Source organism: Telopea speciosissima, chromosome 10 (assembly GCF_018873765.1).
Source record: "Telopea speciosissima isolate NSW1024214 ecotype Mountain lineage chromosome 10, Tspe_v1, whole genome shotgun sequence".
NCBI classification, from domain to species: Eukaryota; Viridiplantae; Streptophyta; class Magnoliopsida; order Proteales; family Proteaceae; genus Telopea; species Telopea speciosissima.
The window spans coordinates 14450188-14473111 of record NC_057925.1 but is presented as its reverse complement, the minus strand read 5'-3'; the positions used below and the strand labels follow the sequence as shown (position 1 = coordinate 14473111).

The following is a 22924-nucleotide window of genomic DNA, read 5'->3' as shown; positions in this document are numbered from 1 at the left end:
AGGGGGGAAATATCTATGGGAAATTTTTAAAATACCAGAAAAGAATACAGATTATTTCAAAAATGCCATTAAGTAATGGATACCTTCCCCCCCAATTGACATGAATCACCTACTTATGCAAGAGGACAAGGACAGACAAGAATGTCCTGCTTCATGATCATTCAAAGAAATTGATTTTTGTTTTATCCCCCAACCCTCCCCCCCGCCCCTCCTTTTGTTTTTTCTATGTGACACAATGGCTAGTGAAATAGAATACTTCACTATTTTTGATTTGGTAATACATGAGTTAGTCCATATAATAGAGAACTCCACATACATCTCAATGGTCATTGTTCAAATTCTGATTCAATGTTTTAATAAAATTATTAAAATGCTATCATATAAAGATGAATATAAAATACAAAATGACATCTTTTGTAATTTTAGTTACTTCTTCTCTACACCAATGAGATGTTTGTCTGGTCCTCTATCACATAGACTAATCCATATATTACTATACGACAAATAGTGAAGTGTTGTACTTCACTAGGCATAGTGACAGGAAAGATAACCCAATCTTTAAAGTGAGACGTACTCATTTATAGATCTTGATAAGCTTCTTTTTTTTTTTTTTTTGATAAGCTTCTTAAGTCTAACTGTTTTAATAAGTTTTGTCCAAATTATTCTAAAACATTTTACGATGCATAGGGTCTCTTATGTCATTAATTGTTTTTAGTTACTTATTAGACTACATAGAATCCACCTTCTCTTTGTTCTAAGACCTAAGTTGATTGAAATATTAAAATTTAGGTAAAAGAACATTAACCAGTTGTGTGGTTCTGCGCCCAAACACATGACAATGCAAAATTACCACTCAACTCCCAATGAACTAAAAAATCTCATTCAGTCAAATGTTGTTGCACGCGCTCTTATTGGCCCCTACACTGGTGCAAGAGCTACATGCCCAGACAACGATCTCTTGTCCTAAAATTTATTTAAAGATAGAATTGTTGGAAGAAAAACATAAAAAAGATTGTCTACCTTCTTCTAAGCTTAAAAATTAATTTACAAATATTGAAATTGTACTTGCCAAATGATATCTTGATCTAACTCCTGATTTATCCATGTTTTATGGTATAAATTTGCTGATGTTTACAAATACTAGTTTATGTGATATATCGAATTAAATTTGTTTAAATTCCATTAATATTGTTTGTAATAAGTACAAACATTAGTTCCTTAACTATATTTAGTATATAATCTCATTAATTAATATTGAATTGATAAAGATTTACACATAATTAAGAGAGAAAAGTTCAAAGACGTATTGCCTACCACTAGTTATCTTATGTCTTTTATTCGCGTGGCTCTTGCGCCCAGACATTGAAGTGTGCAAAATTACTGCTCAACTCCTCTTAAAATCAAAGAATCTCATCTGTGTTAATGTCCTTGCATGTACTCTCATTGACCCCCACACTAATTCAAGGGCTATATGACCAAACACCAATCTCGTGTCGCATTAATCAATATGTATTTATATTTATATTTTTTTTAGGAGGAAAAGTTGAAACAAAGAATGCATGCCTCTTCTCACTATATAATTGTCGGTTAGTTGATTAAATATTAAAAATTGGAGAGAACACATGCTTCTTACCTCTCTCTCTACTCTCACTTTTTTTTATTTTATTTATGACACTAGAAAAATTAGATTAAAGAAAAGCTATCAAGTACACATACATGTCATCTAGGTTTTCAATATTTGCTTTGCTCGCAGCTTCATGAGCCATGGTTTGAGGAATTGGAATTGAACCTGTGAAAATGGCTAATCTTGATTCTGATCTAACCCTGATTTTTGTCATGTGAAGTGGAGTGGCCACTTCGGAATCTGAATCCTCTCCATCGCGCATCGGACTCAGCTCACGCCCTAAAGACAACTCCAGCCATCTGATGCACGCTGCACTCACTGGCACGCTAGAGAGGATTTTTTTGCACCACTTTGTGCTGAGCTTACATAATCGTACTCTCTGGACAATTAGATCAACTACATGATGAAAACATGCATGTTGCAAGAGGCATTTGCATGAACACATGTGGGGGGTGGGTGAGGGAAAACCCAGAGAGAGATGAGGGCGGGGCGCTTACATAGAGCCTCAATTGGATTTCTAGCTTCTCAATCAACCTTTCGCTGATGTAAACATGGTATATTTTTTGGGGGAAATATCCTTCTTTTGAAAGAGAAGGAATAAAGAGAGAGTCATCACCTAGATTAGGATTTAAGGCCCATGAATATGGCTCCAATGGAGATTGGATAAATCATGAAGTGGGTATGAGAATAGTAAACCTTTCCTCTCCGAAACGAATTCAGGAATTGTTCTCCACCTCACCTCTTTGGGAAGAGAAAGAATGAATAAGGAGTCACCACCTAAATTAGGGTTTACGATCCACAAAACACAAAATGACTTCATGACGGTTCCAATGGGGATCGGTTAAACCATCAATCTGAGTACAGGACACATTACGGTCCAGGAAAGATGTTAGGCATCCCAGTCCCCCCTAGTTAAACCAGTCTTCCTATTGTGTGGTTAAAATTAAATAAAATATGTATAATACACAAAAAGCCAAATAAACATGAAATAGTGAATAAAATACATAAAAATAAAATGCTAGGATTTAGAATCACATAGTTGAAACGACTAGTTGTAAGGCAAAGGTTAGTATACAGAATGTTAAAAAAAAAAGAGCAACAAAATATAACATATTTACATATATGCCGCTAACATGAAAAACCCTAATTCTAATGCATGAATGCATGGAAAAAAAAAAAAAAAAAAGTCGAAGGAGAACCCTAAGATACAAAAAAGAAGTCAAATAAAATCTAGAAAACATATTTATCATGACAAAATCATAACAAAAATAAGATGAAAAATTAGTATGTAAATAAAGGGAGAGGGTTGGGCACGTTGCCCGCTTGCTGCAAGCTAGCAGTATGCACTAATGGGAAGGGAAGATGGGGGGAGCATGGGGACATTTGCAAAGAGGGGAGAGAGAGAGAGAGAGAGAGAGAGGCATAGGTTGGGTACCCCAGCAGCGTGCCTAGCCTTTTCCTAGAAAAGGCCTAAAAATCTAAAAAGAAAAACCATGAGAAAAGGATTTCATGATCATCTCCTTTGCATACAATAACAAAGAAAACTCAAAGCAAATAATAAATATAAGATGATTGAAACCAAAATAAGGAAGAAGAAACTACTTAATGGAAGATCCACGAGATTAGAGGTTTGGAGGATGCCCTTGACTCAGAAGAGAGACTCGATTAAGAGGCAAATGAACTCATTCATACCAAACTTGAGTATGGCATATGCATAATAATACATTGTTCGTACGTATCAAAAAATTTGCAGGTCAAATATACATGATTTAGCATAATTTACCCATTTAGGTCATTTTATCTTGAATGGTCATTAGATTTGTCAAAAAATATAGGAAAATCCCTAAAGCCATAGATATACCATCCCTCAGTCTCTACACCACTCCCTTTCACTTTCCATCACTCATATACACACCCTTATATACCAGTGAGAGGAGGACTTCCATTCCTCAGTCATTTTGGTTGTTGTCCCTCTCCAAGAGAATCCACCCCTCAACACCAGCGAGGGGAGGACTTTCACCAAACTCTCAATCATTTGGACCTAGGTCTCAAGGCGCCTCAAGGCGTTTTTTAGTGTTTGGATGGGACTATTAAGCCATGTTTGCTCCTGTGATCTAACTAGGCTCAGATACATAGACCAACTCAAGAAAACGTCCATGTGGCAACCTGATAAAGTAGTAATTATGTTTTGGCCAAATGTTCTCTGTTCTGGGGGCACAGGCTACTCCCAGGCACATGGGGTGAGCAAAATGACCACCTTGCCCCCTTGAATGACAGACCCATGTGTCTGGGCATAGGCTGCACTGCGGCACAGAGAACATCAGCCCTCATGTTTTTTAGGAATTTCCACAAGGATACATGACCCTCCTGAGAAGGCATACAAAAAATTGTCAACTTTATTACACAGAGGCCTCTAGGCACAACCCATGCCATGACTAGCCTTAAGCCCCATCTGCGCCACGATTGTAGGCCATGCGAACAACGCTATATGAAACGATCATGACAATTTGACCTTTTTTTACTTAGAAAAAGCTTATTAGAGTGTCCTTAGAGAGTTAATTGGCAAGTATTAAAGGGGGAAAAAAGTGTTTTGAGTAAATATGTGGATATAGATAAAAATATGTATAAATGGTGTAGTGACTACTATAAGAACTATGAGTGCATGACGTGAATTCTCAAATACAATTGAATTACATCAAGGATCAACTTTAAGCCGATATTTGTTTGTACTTATCATAGACAAAATGACCAGACACATTCAAGATTAGATCCCTTGGTGTAGACTTTTTGTTGATGATATGTTTTAATGGATGAAACAAAAACATAGATAACTATAAAGTTGGAATTATGGAGATCAAACTTGGAATCAAATGGTTCTAAAATAAGTAGACAAAAAACACAGTATATAGTGTCAATTGGTGCGGTTATGAGCTATCGGTCCGGATCCTTAGTAGTTCCGGCTCTAAGGTGTCAAGACCATAACCGGACCAATAAGCTTACCAGATCTAAATCTGAGACCCAGGACCGTTAACTAATGGTGGTCAGTTTTCGGTTCCTAATCAATTCCAAATATTATTGAGTCCAAAATAAGGACAATGAGAATTTCTCTAGAAAACGAGAGCTTCATCATACATAGATGTAGTCTTGTAAAGCCCAAAATAAAGGCATTGATGCATATAATTCCCAAACAATCTAATACTATTAATAAGTTAGGGTTTAAAGCCTTTTACAGTTTCAAATTTCTTATTTCCCATTCAATTTATTTACATATCATCCACTTCTGGTGCTATTGGGTCCTTAATGGGCTATTAATTCTGGAACCGTTTGGAGGCCCAGACCAATAGGCTATTGGATGATCCAATTTTGGCTCTTATCGGTCTAAATCGGTTCCAATTTCCGATTTTGATCCTAAATTGACAGCCCTAATTGAGAGGGGTAATTTTGAAAATTTGTTTATTTTGGAATAGTACTAATCCAATAAAGCACTCCAAACGTCACTTTTCTAGCTTAAGGTACCCGGAAAGTCCTTTTTACTTGAGCACTTCTGGTGCTTCTCTCTCTCTCTAAAATTCTCCACTTTATCTACACAAGGACTGGCCCAACCTATTTGCCACACTCCCTCTGTTCTTTAGGCCCGCCAAGGTTCAATTGAGACTAGGATTAGAACCTAGGTTGGAAAGGTCATAACCGTCACGCTGCTATGCCCCATATCAAAATACACTGAAGTTCAGGTTCTCTGGAACCTTATATCAAACAGCTAAGACAATCTGATCACACAATCACTCAGCTGATTACAATTGTAAAACACTAGAAAACAGAAAAATATCAAATCTGTCCCCATCTCAAAGGTTATGTATGATAATTTAAAGCTTGTCTGAGCATGTAAAAAGATACTCCTAAATAGGCATTACATGCACACTTCGTCAGTTTTACAAGTTAGATTCCCCTTACCTAAAGACTTCTTATGAAGGCAACAAGCGCAGAGACACTTCTATAATACGTATGTTGTACGAGGTGAGTAGCAGCACCCCCATAAAAGTATCCAAGAGCTTTCAATTATTGCTCGTTTCTACAGTGAAGATCCTTGGCCAAACTAGGACATGATCAAGAAGTATATCAAGGTGAAGCCCATTCAAAATAAGGGCATAAGGCACCTCTAGTAGCAGTCCAGTTCCCACACCCAAAGAAGTAGTTGCCTTGCTTGGGTCCAGGCTTCCGGACCATGCGTTTGCTGCTCTTTACTCCACAGTAGCAATACATGTGCCACTCCTTCACAGGGTCCACATGGGTAGGGTGGAACTGAACAAGGGGCACCACTGGTTGTTTCAGCTTGAGTGGGTAATGGGTAGTGCCTGATGGGCGTTCTGGGGGTTGCTGCCATGTTGATGGGTGTTCGGCAGTTTGCCACAGCAGTGAGTTGGTAATGGAGAATTTAAAGCCCTGGTGCATGAGGAGGGCAAGCAGGCGTGCGGTGTTCCTTGCATCATCCAAGCCACAGTGAGCACGCCCCTCCCACACCAGACCGGCCAACTGGACTGCCTCCATGAGATTACATCTCACCCCACCAAAGACCTCATGGAATGGGACTTTTAAGTTGATCCATCTGGCCATAGAAATCCAGAATAGAAAAATAAACAGAAAGACCTGTAAACACAGACATCTTAAACTCTTATTTCTATGAATGATCAAATCACAGAATTATGTCCCTGGATTATTTTACCGGTTAAAGTACGGAGGTTTACGGATCCTCTTGAAGCGGCACTCAGATTCCAACATTACCCGACAATCCCAGTTTGACCATGTGACCACAGCAAAGTTAGTGTGCTTAACTCCCTTGTCTTCCAGCCACTTATCATGCATAAGTAGAGCTTCACTTAAAGGAACGCCTCTGTCCACCTGGAAGCACATATTTCAGTTAGAACATATTTACCTGGCTATATCACATCAACCCAGTTTGGTAGCAGAATAATGTAGGTGGAAGCACATCAGGAATGCAATGATACATAATTTCTATGTAAGAAGCATATTGCCACAGTGCCACATAAAAATTGAAGAATTCTACCCATTGGGAAAAAGAGGAAAAATTACATATGCTCTTGTGATTCCGCACTTTATCATCTTTCCACTTTATTCATAAGATGTTGGAGTGTATAGCAAGAATGAGTTTATTGGTGTTGTTTCATATGCTGATGAGCCAGCAATTTCAGCAGGACTAGTCTTTATCTCATCCACAGCTTGAATAGCAGGCACAAAGCATGACACCTTGCTCAAAGGTCTCAGAGAGAAGGACGGAGCTAAGAGGCCTTCTATTCTGATTGCTAAGATGGTTGGTAATGAATGTCTTATCCATTGCTGCTTTCATTGACTCTAGCCACTCCACCAGCCCTCCCTCTTGCGTAGGGAGTTGGCAAACAAATGTGGTTGATGCCATCTCCTGGTTTAATCAGTAGCTGAGATATCTTGCCAGTCCTAAAGAAAGAGCTAGACGTGGATTTGCTCAACATATAAGGCAGACGTTTTTCTAGTCTAACAGGTCTAGGGGTATCTGTAGATTAGCACAACTATATGACACATGGCAGGATGGATACAGCTCATACTTAGTGAACAGGTAGAGTCTAGATTTGCTCATGTAAAGGAGACGTTTTTCTAGTCTACCAGGCCTAGAGGGTATCTGTAGATCAGCACAAATATCTGCCAAGTGGCTAGTTGGATACAGTTTATATTTTTTAGACAGGTAGAGCCCAAGGTCCCTTGCTCAAGTTTCAGCTGAAACAGAATGGCCAACTGGCATACAGCTTTGAAAATCCACAGATAAAATACAACTTTTTTAAGAAAAAATGGAGGGGGACTGAAAATACAATGGAACAAAATCATTATACAATTTGAAATGTGGTCAATCTAGACAATTTCCTAGATATCCGTATAGTAAAAATACTACATTACCCTTCCACGTGGCAAAAGTTGGTGCTCATCTAGAGGTATATTCTAGACCTGCAAGTTTAGAAAAACTTGAGTATAAATAAATAATATAATATTAGAAGGTAGACAAGAAACATGAAGGAGGAATAACCAACAGTCAGAATGAGGACAAGGAACTAACAACTAGTCCTACTGTCCACCATTGCCAACTCCGCATGGCTTACACAACGATTCCAGATCCTTTAGAACATGCATCAGAAGAGTTACCTTCCATATTCAAATGAAAGAAAAGAAGCGTCTGGTGAATGTTTAGATCTCTGATAACTGTTCAGAGATTGTTGGTTCAAATTTGCCAGGACATTGATACATTTACGATGAATATTTATGGGGAGTTTCTAGTCTGGAGTCTGATACAGTTAATTCCTGTTAAGTTTAGGCACCACAATTAATTCAATTCTTGAATATGAAATCCTAGGAAGCCACAGTCCTATGGAAACTGATCTAGAGATTACAAAAAGAAACTGCTTTAGATTCTTCTAATTTAATCAATAGAATCTGAGGTTCGGAAGAAACTTTGCAGATAACTGCCAAGGAAATTACCCTCTCTCGTACCTCTTCATTTGTGTCTTTCTTTTCTTCTGTAAACTTATTCTATTTCTTCTTCATACAATTTCTTAATTCTTGTAAACTTATTCTATTGCTTCTTCATACAATTTCTTAACTTCAATTCTGTTCTACTATTCTATTAAATCAAATTACTCTTCTTACTTTAGATTCTTCAAACCCTGTTCCCAAACACCCTCCAACAAACTCTAGACTGAGGATCCAACACTAAAACCATTAAATACTATCGATTTCCCAAAGCTATCATCGGCCCACAACCCTTCCCACCATCTTTTCTAAGTGGTAGCAGCTTAGATATTCAACATCCTAGGATGTCCTATACTTCTCTACTCTGATAAAGACCAAAAATACTTGTGACCACAACAGAATGTTCTATTACTGCAAATATCAAGATATAAGTCTCCAATTCTTAAAGCTCACCAATAAACTCCTTGTGAGGTTTTTTTAGAAGGATTGTAGGTAACCCATGTCCTCAAACTGCAACCTGGGAAGTCTTCTACTCTTTGAGTCTTGACAGTCTGTATTGCATCGCTTGCATGTGAACATTAAGAAAGGCTGGAGGATACATTTAATGCAAGACCAGACCTGTAATAGTTTACTAGACCTAATCTCACAACAGGATCTCAAGAAAACAGTCAAATTCCTCAAAATCAGCTAAGCCAATAAGTCAGCAGAAAAGTCAACCTTCTTAGATGAAGGTCAAATTCTAGGACTCAAATCACCCACAAAAGAGTATAAACACCATTCAGAAGATGGAAGATAATTATTAGATGGTTTGGAAGTAATTAGAGAATTTCAGATTTTACAGAGAAAATTCAGAAAATAGTAAATCTGAAATTAGTTTCAATCCAAGGGTTGGATTGAGACCAAATTTAGATTGAGTTCCACCCTCTATATGTACTATCAAAGCCCAAAATATCGTTTAAATCTAATGGTTAGAATAAAAGTAATTAAACAAACATTAGGTCTGAAATCCAAAACAGTGGAATTAAGGAGATGTTCCAGTAGCAGCAAAACCCATGATCAGAATCCTCCCAAATCAAAGTCGAGTTGCCCTCTAGGGTAGCTCTTTCATATTCCAAAGTCTTGGTTGAATCAGATACGTAGAATAGAATCAGTGATTAAAACACTAACCTAAAATTGACTGAAAAACAGAGTATCCACAGGATATGTCAGTGATTCTCAGACAGTTAATGAGATGTTGTAGAAAACTGAACAGCACAGATTAAACAATCAAACTCAAGTAATAAGATAGATCAGTGAGTAATCAAATCAGCAATTAGAGAAATCAAGAAAACAGAGCATGTGTGAGGACGAAAGAAGAATATAAACCTATCTCAGGTTCGGATCTCTTACTCACTCTGTATCTCACAGGTATGAAGCCAAAGCAACTAAGCAATATCAATATTCAAAAATCGTCTTCTGGCCTTACATTGTTTATATAGATGGAAAATAAACTCCTATTCTAACTAGGATAACTGAAAATCAAACTCCTATCATGAGTAGGAGCGCTGTTATTAGCCAAAGAGCTACTGAAATCAACTAGAAATTAAATAAACACAATCCTACTAAAACTAATTCCAAAATGAAGGAAGCTAATACTAAATACAGCTCCCACAAGCTGAATGACTCAGTCGAACTCAATGACTCAGCCAAGCTGGCTGATTCAATAATCCCATGAACCTGGTCCTCCTTAGGCATAGGTTCTTGCTGGTTCGAGTATCCCAATCTACATCGACATGCCAGCTTCATAACTTAGGTTTAACGACAGACAGCCCTTTCAAAGTTCAAACTTCTCATTCAGGTAAACAGGTCAATGACTAGTGACCACCCTAGTTTTCCACCCATAATGGCCAATCATTCAGTACAATCGGTACAAGCTGGCATTTTGATGGGGAATACAAATGTAAAAAAGAGAAAAAGAAAAACACTGGACCATATAAATCATCAATTAAAATAATAGTATGCTGGGTTAAACAGTTCTCAACTTCATTTCCGTGTCAGTAATATAATTTTAATAATTGTAGCATAAGGCCCAACGTGTCGGTATATATATATTCGACACCCCTTAAGGTGCTACATAGTTTGTAATCTTATTTTTTTGCCCTCTTAGTTTAACACACCTTTTCCTTTCTGTAAGGGTAAAACCTGTCATTTCACATGTGTATTCAAAATACGTGCGAGGCAATGACAACTCTTGAAAATAAAATATTGGTAAGTCACTTTCAAACAATTTTGGAAATGCTTTTCTACCCCTAGAACTTTTGGGAATAAGACAAAGGGCAATCAAAAGACGATTACATGTCCTAAATATAACTATAGAGGTGTCATATATAAGTGCAAGAGGCTCCTGCCACTGCAGTGACTGGAGAGAGTCATAATGTACGCAGCCATACCCTGCTTCGCGGAGAAGCTGTTTCCCATCTCGAGACCATGACCACTAGGAAATAAATAGATTGAGATTAGATAATTAATTTTTTGAGCTCCATTAAAAGAAAGGAAGTTCCAGTCTATGTAGGAGACACACTATAGAACTGTACCAAGAAATTTATGTATATTGAATGTGTATTTTTGAAGATTAGTATTATGAACGTGGGAGCATCTTAGTCATTAAAACTGTATACAAGTAGGACTGAAGAGTCTATGTCCTACAATTGCGCAGCTGGGTCCTGTTTGCATTTTGAAAGAGTAAAGGAGGGATTTGAGCCAAATGTCCCACAGACACAATTGCGGTTGTGAGTATTTGCAAATTTATTCATGTTAGAGGAATCATTGCTACTCAATTCAATTAAGTAAAACATAATATTTCAAATGAGCCAGAAATGATAATTTGTGATGGAATATTGTCCCTTTTTTTTGGGTGCCTTTCAAACCCAAATTGTGGCTAGAAGGATTTTGTTTTTGAGTTGGGAATGTTCAGAAAATTCAATTACTTAGGGTAGCTTTGGAGTTTAGGAGTTCTCATTTTATTTTGTTTATTCCTGCAATTTCACCATGAGGGGTTCAATTTGCAGTTCTGGAATTTTCATCGTGAGCATTTGTTTCATTTTATCTTAAAATATTTCAATAATTCTCAATTGGTGAGAGTTTTACATAATATATTTTGATCACTTCCAGTGTCAAATTTATCCAATATTGAAACACAATACCTGGGCAATTTACATAATATCTTTTGATTACTTCCAGTGTCAAATTTATCCAAGATTGAAACACAATAACTGTGCAACAAAAAGTGCTCAAAATTTATCTATCAGTAATATATCCATATAGAAAGTACATGACCATGAATTTCAGTCTGGTTGTGGGGCATGTCAAACTCTACCTACAGTTATCCATTTGGGCTCAAATATGGTGATACTAGCTCTGCAAGAATGCTGTTAACCCTAAGGTTTTGACCCAAAAGAAGACACATGTAACAAGTTATGACTCTTCAAATTTTATTGCTTTCTTCCTCCCTGAGAAAAGGATATGCAACAGAAAGTTGTTGCAATTTATAGACTGCCTATCACAACTATATTTATAAAGTATAATGGCTTAATTTATTCATACGGAAGTCTACTTCACCATTGACCAAAAATGATCCCCTTCATCTATAAAGTTCTACAATCGTGTCCCTTTCCAACTTTCCAGCAGAGAGCCTTTTCTTTTCTTTTCTTTTCTTTATTTATTTATTTATTTTTATTTATTTTGGGTGGGGGGGGGGGGGGGGAGAAAGGGCCGACTTGATGTACCAAAAAAAGATACCAAGGGCATCCTTCAAAAATCTAGCAAATGTCAGAAATATCATATAGAAAACAGCAACCCATATACATAATTATAAAAAATCACTTACTATTAGTAACCCAAAAATTGTATGAACCACTCTATCAACTTGTCAATGATCAACACACATTATCCTGCTGAAAGAAGTCCTTTTGTTAAACCCGTGCCCAAAACCCGGTTTAAAACCCAGTCTGATTTGAAACTTGTGTGTAGAATCGGCGGTGCAATACGCTAGAGACTTGTGGGCGATGATACTCAAGCCATCACACAAGATTATCAACCATGACACGGGGGAAGCCGTCGAGGAAAGATTCGTCGACAGAGACAGGGGGGAAGTTTGTTGACAAAGGAGTATTCTGGGCATACCCTCCGCAGGCGAACCAAAGCCCATACCGGTTTCCTCCACCACTTTGGGATGACTGGTGGTAAGCCACTAACCATGATTGCCCAACTCAACCATGCATGGTAATTATCACATTTGATTCATGCAAATCGCTGTGTCGGAGTCCGTATGCATGAGCTGAGCTACGACCCCCATGCTCTATGTATTAATATGATTAGTAGAATAAAAACATTAAATTGGGCCTAAGACTTTAGAATCTTTCTCTTTAGAACTAGAATCTGGGCTATGGACCTAAGTGAATTAAAAGGCCCAACAACCTATTAGGTCCTAAGGTCTTATCCCCATCCGAACACACCCTATTGGCCAAATGAGTAAAGTAAATAGGAAGCTAAGTTCACTATTCACTTTTCATTGCTAAAGAACCTAATCGATTGGGAGAGAAGAGGAGAAGGAGAAGAAGAAGAAGAGAAGGGGAAGAAGGGAGGTGGAGCTCCAGCTTTCCTCGCCATCATTTTGGTGAGCATCTCATCTCCTTCCTCTATTTCTCCCTCATTTCATTTATCACATGGGGTTTAAGTGGTGGATGTCCTACCATTAATGGAGCTTCACCCACTTAAGTGAAGAAGCCACTAATGGGAGGTGTTAGTACCATTAGAAGAAGTTAAATGAACCCCATGAACCTTATTGTACCTTACATCCACCCCACACCCATGTATGAAAGACCCTAGGTTAAGAACAATGGATTTAGGGAACTTTCGTGGGACTTGGGTGTGATTTTATTATTGTAAGATGCTAAGCCTTATTGGTGGACTTGTTTGAGTCCTTCTACCCTGTGTGCACTCCTAATTAGTTTCCTTCCCTTGCATTGGGGATTAAACCATTTAAACAAAAGAGGGATTTATGAACCCAAGTGATTGGAACCCATTAAACCTTAGATGGGGGTGTTCCTCAAGGCTAGGAGGTCATAGGAAGACTTGGGGTATGCCTCTTATGAGCCAAGAAGCAAGAATCACAAAACCAAAATGGCATTTGGGACTCTACATCAGACCGGCTGATGCCATCGGGCACACCGGCCGATGGAACCCAGAAACCCATCTGCCGGTCTGGTGAGCTCCCATGTGCCGATGTCTCTTCGGAAGAAACCAGCCGATGCACACCGGCACCTCCAATATGAGACCCATCTGCCGGTGTCTCTCGGGAAGAGACCGACAGATGCACACCGGCACCTGCTATATGAGATAATGAGAACCATCGGCCGGTTTGGGTGGAACCCATGTGTCGGTGTCCTGTATTTGTGCCTATGAACCTTTGATGGTTCCCTCCCTTTTGGGGGCCTATGTATGGGTTATTTATGTGTTTTTGAACATACCTAGGATACCCAAATATACACGGGGACGTACCGGAACCTAGGGCATCGGGCTTCATATCGAACAATCAAATCCAAACACTAGGTGAGGAAATTGAACACTTGACTTTATTTTTGGGAATGTTTTAGACTTTGCTATGTGAATGCCATACATGCACGGGCTTGTTTAATTTCCAAGGTTGTATGATTAATATTACTTATATTTTGAGGATAATTATGTAGGAACTCTTCCATGTTGAATGTAGATGCTAGGTTGTACTTTAATTTTCGAATTAGCATTATGATAAGATTATGAATGAGAAATGGTTGTGTATTGAGATTTGAGAATGAGAATGTGAATGTGATTGAATGATGAGACAGGTACATGTGTTGAGAATGAATATGGATATGAGTTTGGAATATAGAAATGATTGATGGTTGTGAGATGTGTGAGATGTGTGAGATTGTTGGGATCTAAGTGTCGTAAGTGGGTGCCGGACTTGAGATCAGTAATTAAACTAATTGTATGTGCACGTGTAAGCTAGAGGGTGCAAAAAGGATAGCGAGCCCGATGTAGGGACTATGGACTCGACCTCTGGCCTACGCATGTACGTACCCTATTTTACATTTAGATGTTGCTGGCTAGGATGACACTATACCCAGTGTTACGATCCTTGCCAACAAAGGTTTATGTGTTAGATAATCCCCTACGGGGAAACAAGCGATTCCAATATAGGTACTGGGAGTCGCGATTCTGACATAAGACCAGAACCGTGGCAATGGGATTAATTTTGGGGGTTTGCTGGGTAAACCAGCGATTCCGATTTAGGTACCGGGACCGGCAAGCTCCCTGCGCAACTTGGGTTTGACATCGTCGGATAGGCCATCTGTTTGTGTGAGAGGTGGGGGGTCGGGGATTCTACCTAGGGTGTTGCAGTAGCACTAGACCAGATTTATAATGTGATGTTAGGTGGAAAAGTTAATAATGCATTCATGCATCATGATATCTGTCATTGATATGTGTTGTGCTTGCTTGTATGGTTTGATGGAGCTCATTCCTCAAGGAAACCCCTTTTTAGATGATAGTGCATGTATGGTCGAGCCGTGTGGCTCGGAGTATGTGGCCCCTGAGGACGGCAGTGGTGCAGACTGGTGGAATCCTGAGGTAGAGGAGCATGGACCAGATTGCTACTGCGAGATGTGCTACCAGGGAGAGTAGCAATATTGGATATTGGGCCGGGTGGCCTCATTTTGATACTTTTAAGTATTCATTTTGATTCCTGTCATGAATGGTGTATTAATTAAATATTATTTAATGCATAAGTCCTTATAGGAATGTGATAACTTTTGTTAAACTTTAAACAGTTATAGACTTATAGTAATTTCAATATAACTTAGCATTTCGCTACTCTGATATTAGTATTATATTATATTCTCCGCTTTTGATCATCACTGTGGTGAAGATGAATTATCTTAAATATTGCATCAGTGATCCTGGTGGGAGTATGGAGCGTAGGTGTACGCTCCCGGTCACATATTCCGGTGGTACAAGAATCGGGGCATGACACCTTTTTTTCCATAGTCAAGATCACTATTTGCTTTGTTGCCAGAAGTAACTTGATAAAAGCGATAATAGCATAATCTTGTCGTAAGTATCCCTTATTATTGACAAATACAAAAGAGAACTAGCATTCTGGTCTGAAATTTTGGAACAATAAGATTTGTAAAAGGGAAAATATGCTGCTTTCTAATTACAGAAGTCTTGGGTCACTCACACTAGACATGGTTTTAAAACCCATTAAAAATCTACTAACAACCAACCACTAACCGCTTCCCTATGATACTATCAATTTCACCCCCCCAACGCCCCCCCCCCCCCAAAAGAAGGAATAAGTAAGAAAGAATGGAACAGATTTGAGAATAAAAAAGAAGGTGAAGAGAAATTATCTGAGGGCTTGTCCTGTTTTCTTCCACTCGTAAACTCCCTTTGAAGGTGACCTTTTGTAAGGGTGTATAAACTCTGAAAGCCAAAGAATGATCAAATTCCTATGGCATGTTGTGTCAAAGAGTAAAAAGAGAAAGCAAAACCAGTTGGCATTTAACATGATAATAAAAAAAGAGGCCAATTAAAATAGCCTTTTATAGCAAATAAAAAGAAATTTTATTAGTATACTAACAAAAATAGAAGTATGATTCAGCAAAAGATCTGTCTTAGCAGCAATGTATATTCACATTAAGTCTTCAAAGAGTAGAACAGAAATGTTCTCAGGAAGATCCCAAAGATTATCTTGAAAGTCTATGCATGTGGATACCAGCTCTTGATAAGGGGAGGAGATACCCCACATAAAATTGTAGTGGCTTTAAAGAGCCCATCAAAAGCCCCCACTACACTCTGTCCAAACTGCCAGCAGACCACAAAAAGAACCTAAGCTTGGATGTGAAATGAACATACTCCTCACAACTAGCATCATCTCACTCAATCTACCCCCAAAAAGGCCCATAAGTTGAACCATGACTGCAAAACCACCTGGTATACAAAAATAATGATGTAATCCACCAATCCACCATTTTCCAGCACAAAGTGTCAGTTAACTTTTGATCCCTCTGTCTGAAAAATGATCAATTGCAATCACTCTACCAGGAAAAAGAACACCAATGAAAGCTTGCATCCAAGTATGATCAAATTTTTCTACAAGACATTTAATTTATGTTCTTCTTTCCGTACTCTCCCAGATTCCACCAATTCACTAATAGAAGCTTCTTCCTCGTATTCGAGAAAATGCAGCACATTCTTTAATCTTCCACGTTACCTAGATTCATTATAAAGGTAGCCCCCTGAATCAACCCTTTCCTTCATTTCAGAACAATCACTAATAGCCCACTCCTTCACAGGAATCCAATGGTACAGCAACGGGAATGAATTACATGATTTCATTTGCCAAACCAATTGTCAGACACTTAATGCTCTGCAAATCTCCTTACCTTCACCTCTTGTAGGTGGATTTTTACTTTTCTTTGGGTCATATGGCTTGTGGGTTATATATATTCTCCAACAATCACCTTTCCTCCAAAAGGCTTCTTTCTCTCTACAAAATATTTGAGCCATTTCCACATTAGTGCACTGCACGCATCTATACCTCAAGTTCCTTGTACATAAGCCCTCAACTGAAAATACTTGCAGAATCACTTGTAGCTTTGAATCACAAGATGCACAAAGGTATGCCAAAACAAACTAAAAAGTATTGCGCAACAAATAAGTACTACATTTTTTTTTCTTATTTAACCTACAAAAGTTTCACTTTCTAACTTACATGACTCTAAGGCTGTGTTTGGTAATGGTCTTCGTAAAGAACACACATTCTTGACCACAAACGTTCTTTGGCGTTTCTGGTCTGGAACAGCATTCTGTGTATGAATATGGCTGTTTGGTAACGGTCTCAAGAACGTTTCCGGAACAATAATAGAACAAGAGACAGTATGTTCCTTTCATTCATTTGTCCATATATTCTTCACCGGTTCATTCATTCACACTCATTCATCCTACTTTCCTAGCATCCATCAATGTTGGAGGTGCAACCCATCATCAGTGTAGCGTATCTGCAGTTTTATGTGAGATTGTAGGTGTCAAAATAATGGTTTCTAATAGGTGGGCCAGAAAATTGTAACCCAGGAAACATATAATTTTAAACAAGAAATTCAGGGTTACCTTGAATAGTTGAAAGTGATAGGGTTGAGAGGTCTGGGGTTGATAGCTTTAGCCTGATACTGCGATGGCGAAGGTTTATACAAAAATGAAGGCTGCTAAGGGTTGTCAGATCTAGTTAATAGGAACACGTAGGACTTTGTCGAATAACGTGATAAAATTGAAAGATTTCAGTCTGAATGGTGTGAATAAAAACTATGGGGAGCTAATCTGAACGGATTAATGACATGATTCACAAAGTAAAAGCGTCTTGATGGTTGGGTTGGGTTGAAACTACAAATAAGAAAATAAGAGAAAGATTGACCAAGTACCAAGCAAAACCCATGGCTTGTCCTAAATGTTTGGTTATCCTAATAAACTTATAGCCCAGAAGGTTTCTCCAGCATTCCATCATGTATCAGAGAGATCCTGAAAGTAAAGCAGCCACACCTCTTTGGTGATATTAAGGACAAAACACCTGATTTATGTTGACTATTAAATAAGCCCCCACCCACACCTTAGTTGCTGGATGGGCAGGCAACCATGGGCCTGGAAAGACTAGAATGGGCCCTCTTCTATGACAAAGATTAAGTCCACAACAAATGCTTGAAATGGCTCTAGAAGTCTATACAGCAGTTAGGAATACTTCAGCTCTCATTGTCAACCCCACCCCATATTGAAATTATGCAACATAAAAATATTATAAAAGAACAGATTACTATATAAAGAAGGAAAAAGTAGGAAATGTAGCACATAACTACAGATATGAACGTTGTTTGCAATTAACCACAGATAAATATAAATAACAGGAAATATATGGCGCCCTCTATCAAGATTTAAAATGATAACCTAATGGCATACAGTTCCACATGGCTATCATGAGAAATCGCTTGATAGTCGAATGGCTTACAATGACACCTAGCAGATTTCCTGCACCAGGATCAGACTGATAGCCTGATCAAGCCAGTCCAGTCTATCATATCATTCTTGACATCAAGAAGAACTGCTGTAAGTTCTCCAGGAAAAAGAAAAAAAACAAATAATGGATGGGTACAATCATGTATGCAATTTATGCATGTGTCCCACGGATAAACCAATAAAACACTAGGCTACACTGCCTAGATCAGCACCACAAATGCCAGACACCTATTCACCTTTTCAGTTCAAGTACGCCATGATAGATCATAATCAGGCAATTAATAGCAAACTAGACTATTAGCATAACTTCTGAAGTCCAAAGCATACCTGAATTTGCTGGATACCAGTCAGCTCCTTGCAGAAATCACTCAGGTGCTGATGCAGCATAGGTCGCACATACGTTTGGAAAGAAGCTTCTAGCTGCCCAGTCACACTATTCACAAGGACAGATGGGAATTCAATGATTTCTTGTGGATGAGGATTCTTTACCTTGTCACAGGTTGCCTCAAAATCTATGACCACGAAGTATTGAAACTCTTGAAACTGGAATTCATATGGGTAACCTTGAGAATACGTCTTGAAAGGCATGTATGGAAATCGGTTATCTACAGGATAAGGGTATTCGCGATTCATAGAGTAGAAATGATTCTCAAAAGCATTCCATTGGTTTGCCTGGGCCTTTTGAAAGTCAGGGTAGTAACTTGACCATATGCAAAATCCTTGTTGGTTCATGGGTCTATGATAACCTTCAGTTGGAGGCACAAAGGATTCATTGCTTAAAGAGTTCTCAGGTTCAAAAATACCACCTCTTGGATGTGCACTGTTTTCATCCTTGAGTTCAGGAAACCTTTCCATAGTATTCCCATTGTTTTGCAGATTGTAAGGGAATCCCTTAGTCTGGAGACATCCAACCGATGCCTCACGGTTCCTTCGCATATTTTCTGCCACAAAAGTAATAAGTCAGAAATAGTATTTAGTTAAAGTTTATAACTTCATGTAAATTAGTTGCATACTAAGTGTAAGTTTGCTGTGAGGAGCATTTATATGATTTGAGGAGTATTGAGGATACTTAATTAAAAAAAAATGAAAATAAAAAATATCACCTTAAAAGGGAAAGAGAATGTATGCATAATAAAAAATCTCTTAATTTTCCTTCTCACTTATTAATTGATCTCTTGTTTTACTATTCATTCTTTCATCATGTAATTCAACTATATAAACTCACATGACACACTTAGTTCAAACATACTGTCAGCTTTTCGAAGAGAGCTATCATTTCCATGTGAAATGAGCACAGAAAATTTGTATATTTCATAAATTTAGGAAATTTTGTTATATAAATCTACAAAAATACAGTTTATTCATAGCAGTTAGTGATGCCCGAGTACAACAATTCTACAGTAGCAAAGGTTCACCACACCATCTCCAGTACAAAGAACCAACCATGTCTCAAAGGTGTAAGAGTGAGCAAATGACAATATGAATTCTTTTTTTCCCCCCCCAATACTCCTGACAATAGGAATTCAAAGCAAATATGAAATGCCAGATTTTAACAAAACACAAAAAACAAAAAGAGGAAACCAGTAACCTCAAACATTCAAGCATTTCTCTATGACAAAACTAATTCTCTTATATGAATAAAAGAATCACATCCCATGTTAGTAGCACAAATATATATAAATGCAGCGCCAAACTTATTTTATGAAAGGCCTCCTATGTGTATAAATTATTACCATGACAAACACAAGTTCACCAAATCAACTTCGTAGAAGGGGAATGGAAACACCCAAGCAATCCGCTAGGGAGAATAAAAAGCCCAGAAAAATCAGAATTTTCAGTAATTCTCAGATTAGCATCCAATTAGGAAACTAACAGCAAAATCACACTGGTTGAGTAGTACTTTCATTCTAGTTCAAGGTGGTCAAGTATTTCAGTGCACAGTTCGTAACTCACTTGGTAATGTAAGACTAGAACCAAGATAGGTCTAATCCCAAGCAGGATCAAATAGAAAACACCCACAAAAAACAAGAAATCATATGACGGAACCAACAGAACAATGGAAACCAAATCATATGAGGAAACCAAGAGAACAATGGGAATTCAAATATATTAGGAATTAGCAAACCAGTGGGTCATAAATATAATACGCAGCAAGGGTTTAGAATGAATTAGGTTATTTCAGGGTTAGGATTTAAGAGAATGAAAAAGAGGGATTTTAGGGTTCGGCTGGTCAGAATCAGCCAATATTTAGACCGAATTCTCCAATGAGGCAGGGGAGTACTCGATCTATATAGGGGAGGATTCTCATGGCTGGTTAGGGATGGGATGAATGTAGAACTTGGAAAAGATAGGGGGAAAAGGGAAAATCTAGGGTTTGGGGATTTGACCTTGCTTGTTGGTGATGAATAAACCTTGCGATCAGATTGCTAGACTGCAGAACAGTAATGGAGATGCAACGAGAACCAATACAAACCACCCATGCTTCCCACCGCAAGGTGTCAATCGGATCAAACACCATTTCCTTCAGCCTTGATCAAACACAAGATATAAATCTTCAATGGAGAAGAAGAGCAGCAAAAATCTTTTCATTAATCAAAATTTGTGTCCAATGCTTGCCCCCCTTACAACGAATTTTTATCCTCTCCTGTTACAGCACGGTGTTGTAACGCATCGTGCGGCAACTGCAAAGGCCATGTGCACCATGTGGGGCCCGCTATGCCACATGGCCTCTGCAGCCCCACACGATGCGTTACAGCACCATGTTGTAACAGGAGAGGATAATGATTCCCTTACAACCTTATATAAAAGAATCAAAACTAGAGTCCACTAAAAAATGAAAGGCCTAACCCAATCCTTAACCTATTAGGTAACCTAAACTGACTAGGAAACTGAAATATGAAGGAAATAGACTCAAAACATGGCTGGACTTATAGAGTCCTAATACAGCCCAACTTAAATTGCTTAAAAGCAAATAAAAGAAAACTACTAAAATCACTTAAACTGAACCACTGGTTGGATCAGCTTGGACCCGGTTCAATTTAAATATAAAAGACTTCAGAAATAAAACTAAGTATGGAAACTAAACTATCTAATCCCGTATGCAACCTTATTACCCATAGTTTAAGCCAATAAAAGTGGTCTATTACATTGAAAACCCATGGGATCAAAGGCCCAACATGTATACAACCCAGCCCTAGACTTATTCCTAAGCAAAGAAGCCCAGTTTGGTGATAAATCTGATCACTTGGACTCAAAAAGAACAAGTACACTACGATCAAATCCAATATTCTTGCTTGCAGCGACTCTTTTATAACTGTTTCGTTTGATTCATGGTTTTATGAATTAATTTATTTATTTTTCCTGAATTTACATTGAGGATTTTGCTGTCGAGCATAGTTGTGAAGGCGATGGGGAAAAAAAAGAATTTTAAGTTTCTAAAGGGTTTTTGGCAACTTATGAATTACCATTGCATCTGGAAGGTATCTTCTTCCCTTCAATGCCTCTTCTTCTTCTCTGGTCTTCCTTCTCCACTTCAAATATCTCTTTTCTCTTTACCATTCTGTATGCTGTTTCTTTCAAAACTGAGGCACATAATCGTCCCTTCAATTTCTTATTCTCTGTTTCCTATTCTTCATATTCTGTTTCTTATATTTCTTATTCTGCTACATGTTTTTCTGAAACTTCGAATTCTCTTCTTCATTTCCAATTCATTTTCTCTTATGGAACTCCACAAGAAATAAATAATAGCATCAACTCTGTTTTGACTTCTGAGCATTAACTTCCATTTTGCTCCTACTGTTACAAACCTTATTCCTATTACCAGACACTGACCAGAACCTAATCTGATCTGATTGGATATCACAGGAAGCTTGATAAAACTAGCCAATCAGAATCGCAAGGTTTCTTGGGTACTAGAGACCACTCGGTTGCACTTACAGCCCAATCTGAATCATATTTTAAGAGTTTTGATTTCTTTCTTAATCCCTAAATTCTGAGCTTTTTATTAATTTTCAAGAATTTCTCTGTTACTTTTGTCCATATCTCCTCATATAATCTGGTCAGTCCTTGTTGCCCTATTCGTATTTTAATTTGGTACAAGGACCCATTATCTGCAGGATTATTTTGATCCTCACCTGCATCCATCATAAACGGAGATTTGCTGTTCAAGATATATGTAAGTTTTGAGCATTGGGGTCTAAATTTAATTTGGGTGTAATTATTAAAGAGTGTGTATAACTTTTAAGTTGAATCACAGGTCCAACTATTTATAAGTATATTTTGATTAGGTTATTGAGCAGCCTTATGGTTTTCTAATGGGAGAAGTTAAATCATTAGAAGTAGTCTTTAGTCCAAGTACAAGTAAATCTGTTCATTCATAAACATGTACATACCCTCCCATGATTCGATGGTAACTGAGAATAAAGTTTTGGTGATTTCATAGGCAGATGTGGTGCTATGTTCCCCTCCTCTCTTTTGAATATCCTTCTCTCCATTGAAACTACTTCATCTTCTTATCCTGATGCAGATACACTACCTTGGACCGACCCAAACCCAGTTGGGTATCCAGAAAAAGATGAACCATGTGCAGTTTGAGTTTTTGGAGCTTATATATGATGTAATTCTCCATCGTTGGAGATAGATTGAATAGAATGGAATAGTTGATTGTGGTTTGAGTAGCCTGCGGGCTGTGTGATAGCTTTCTCCCCC

General features: G+C 38.1%; 1 protein-coding gene across 1 annotated transcript; it reads right to left on the bottom strand.

The window, feature by feature from the left end:
- Window positions 1–5683: 5683 nt before the first annotated feature.
- LOC122641704 lies at window positions 5684–19156 on the bottom strand. Its single transcript, XM_043834990.1, has 3 exons — window positions 18545–19156; window positions 6345–6520; window positions 5684–6227 (listed from the first exon to the last, which is right to left on the bottom strand). Exons 1-3 carry the CDS (start codon window positions 19151–19153, stop codon window positions 5741–5743), a joined length of 1272 nt encoding a protein of 423 aa, XP_043690925.1. The 5' UTR covers window positions 19154–19156; the 3' UTR covers window positions 5684–5740.
- Window positions 19157–22924: the final 3768 nt, after the last annotated feature.

Bases quoted from the DNA above. Each gene is read 5' to 3' on its own strand.
- LOC122641704 (XM_043834990.1), bottom strand. From the start codon at position 19,153: ATGCGAAGGAACCGTGAGGCATCGGTTGGATGTCTCCAGACTAAGGGA. The intron at 6,521-18,544 runs GTATGCTTTGGA...ATGTGCTTCCAG, and splicing joins CTGGTATCCAGCAAATTCAG to GTGGACAGAGGCGTTCCTTT. The intron at 6,228-6,344 runs GTAAAATAATCC...TTCTATGGCCAG, and splicing joins AAACCTCCGTACTTTAACCG to ATGGATCAACTTAAAAGTCC.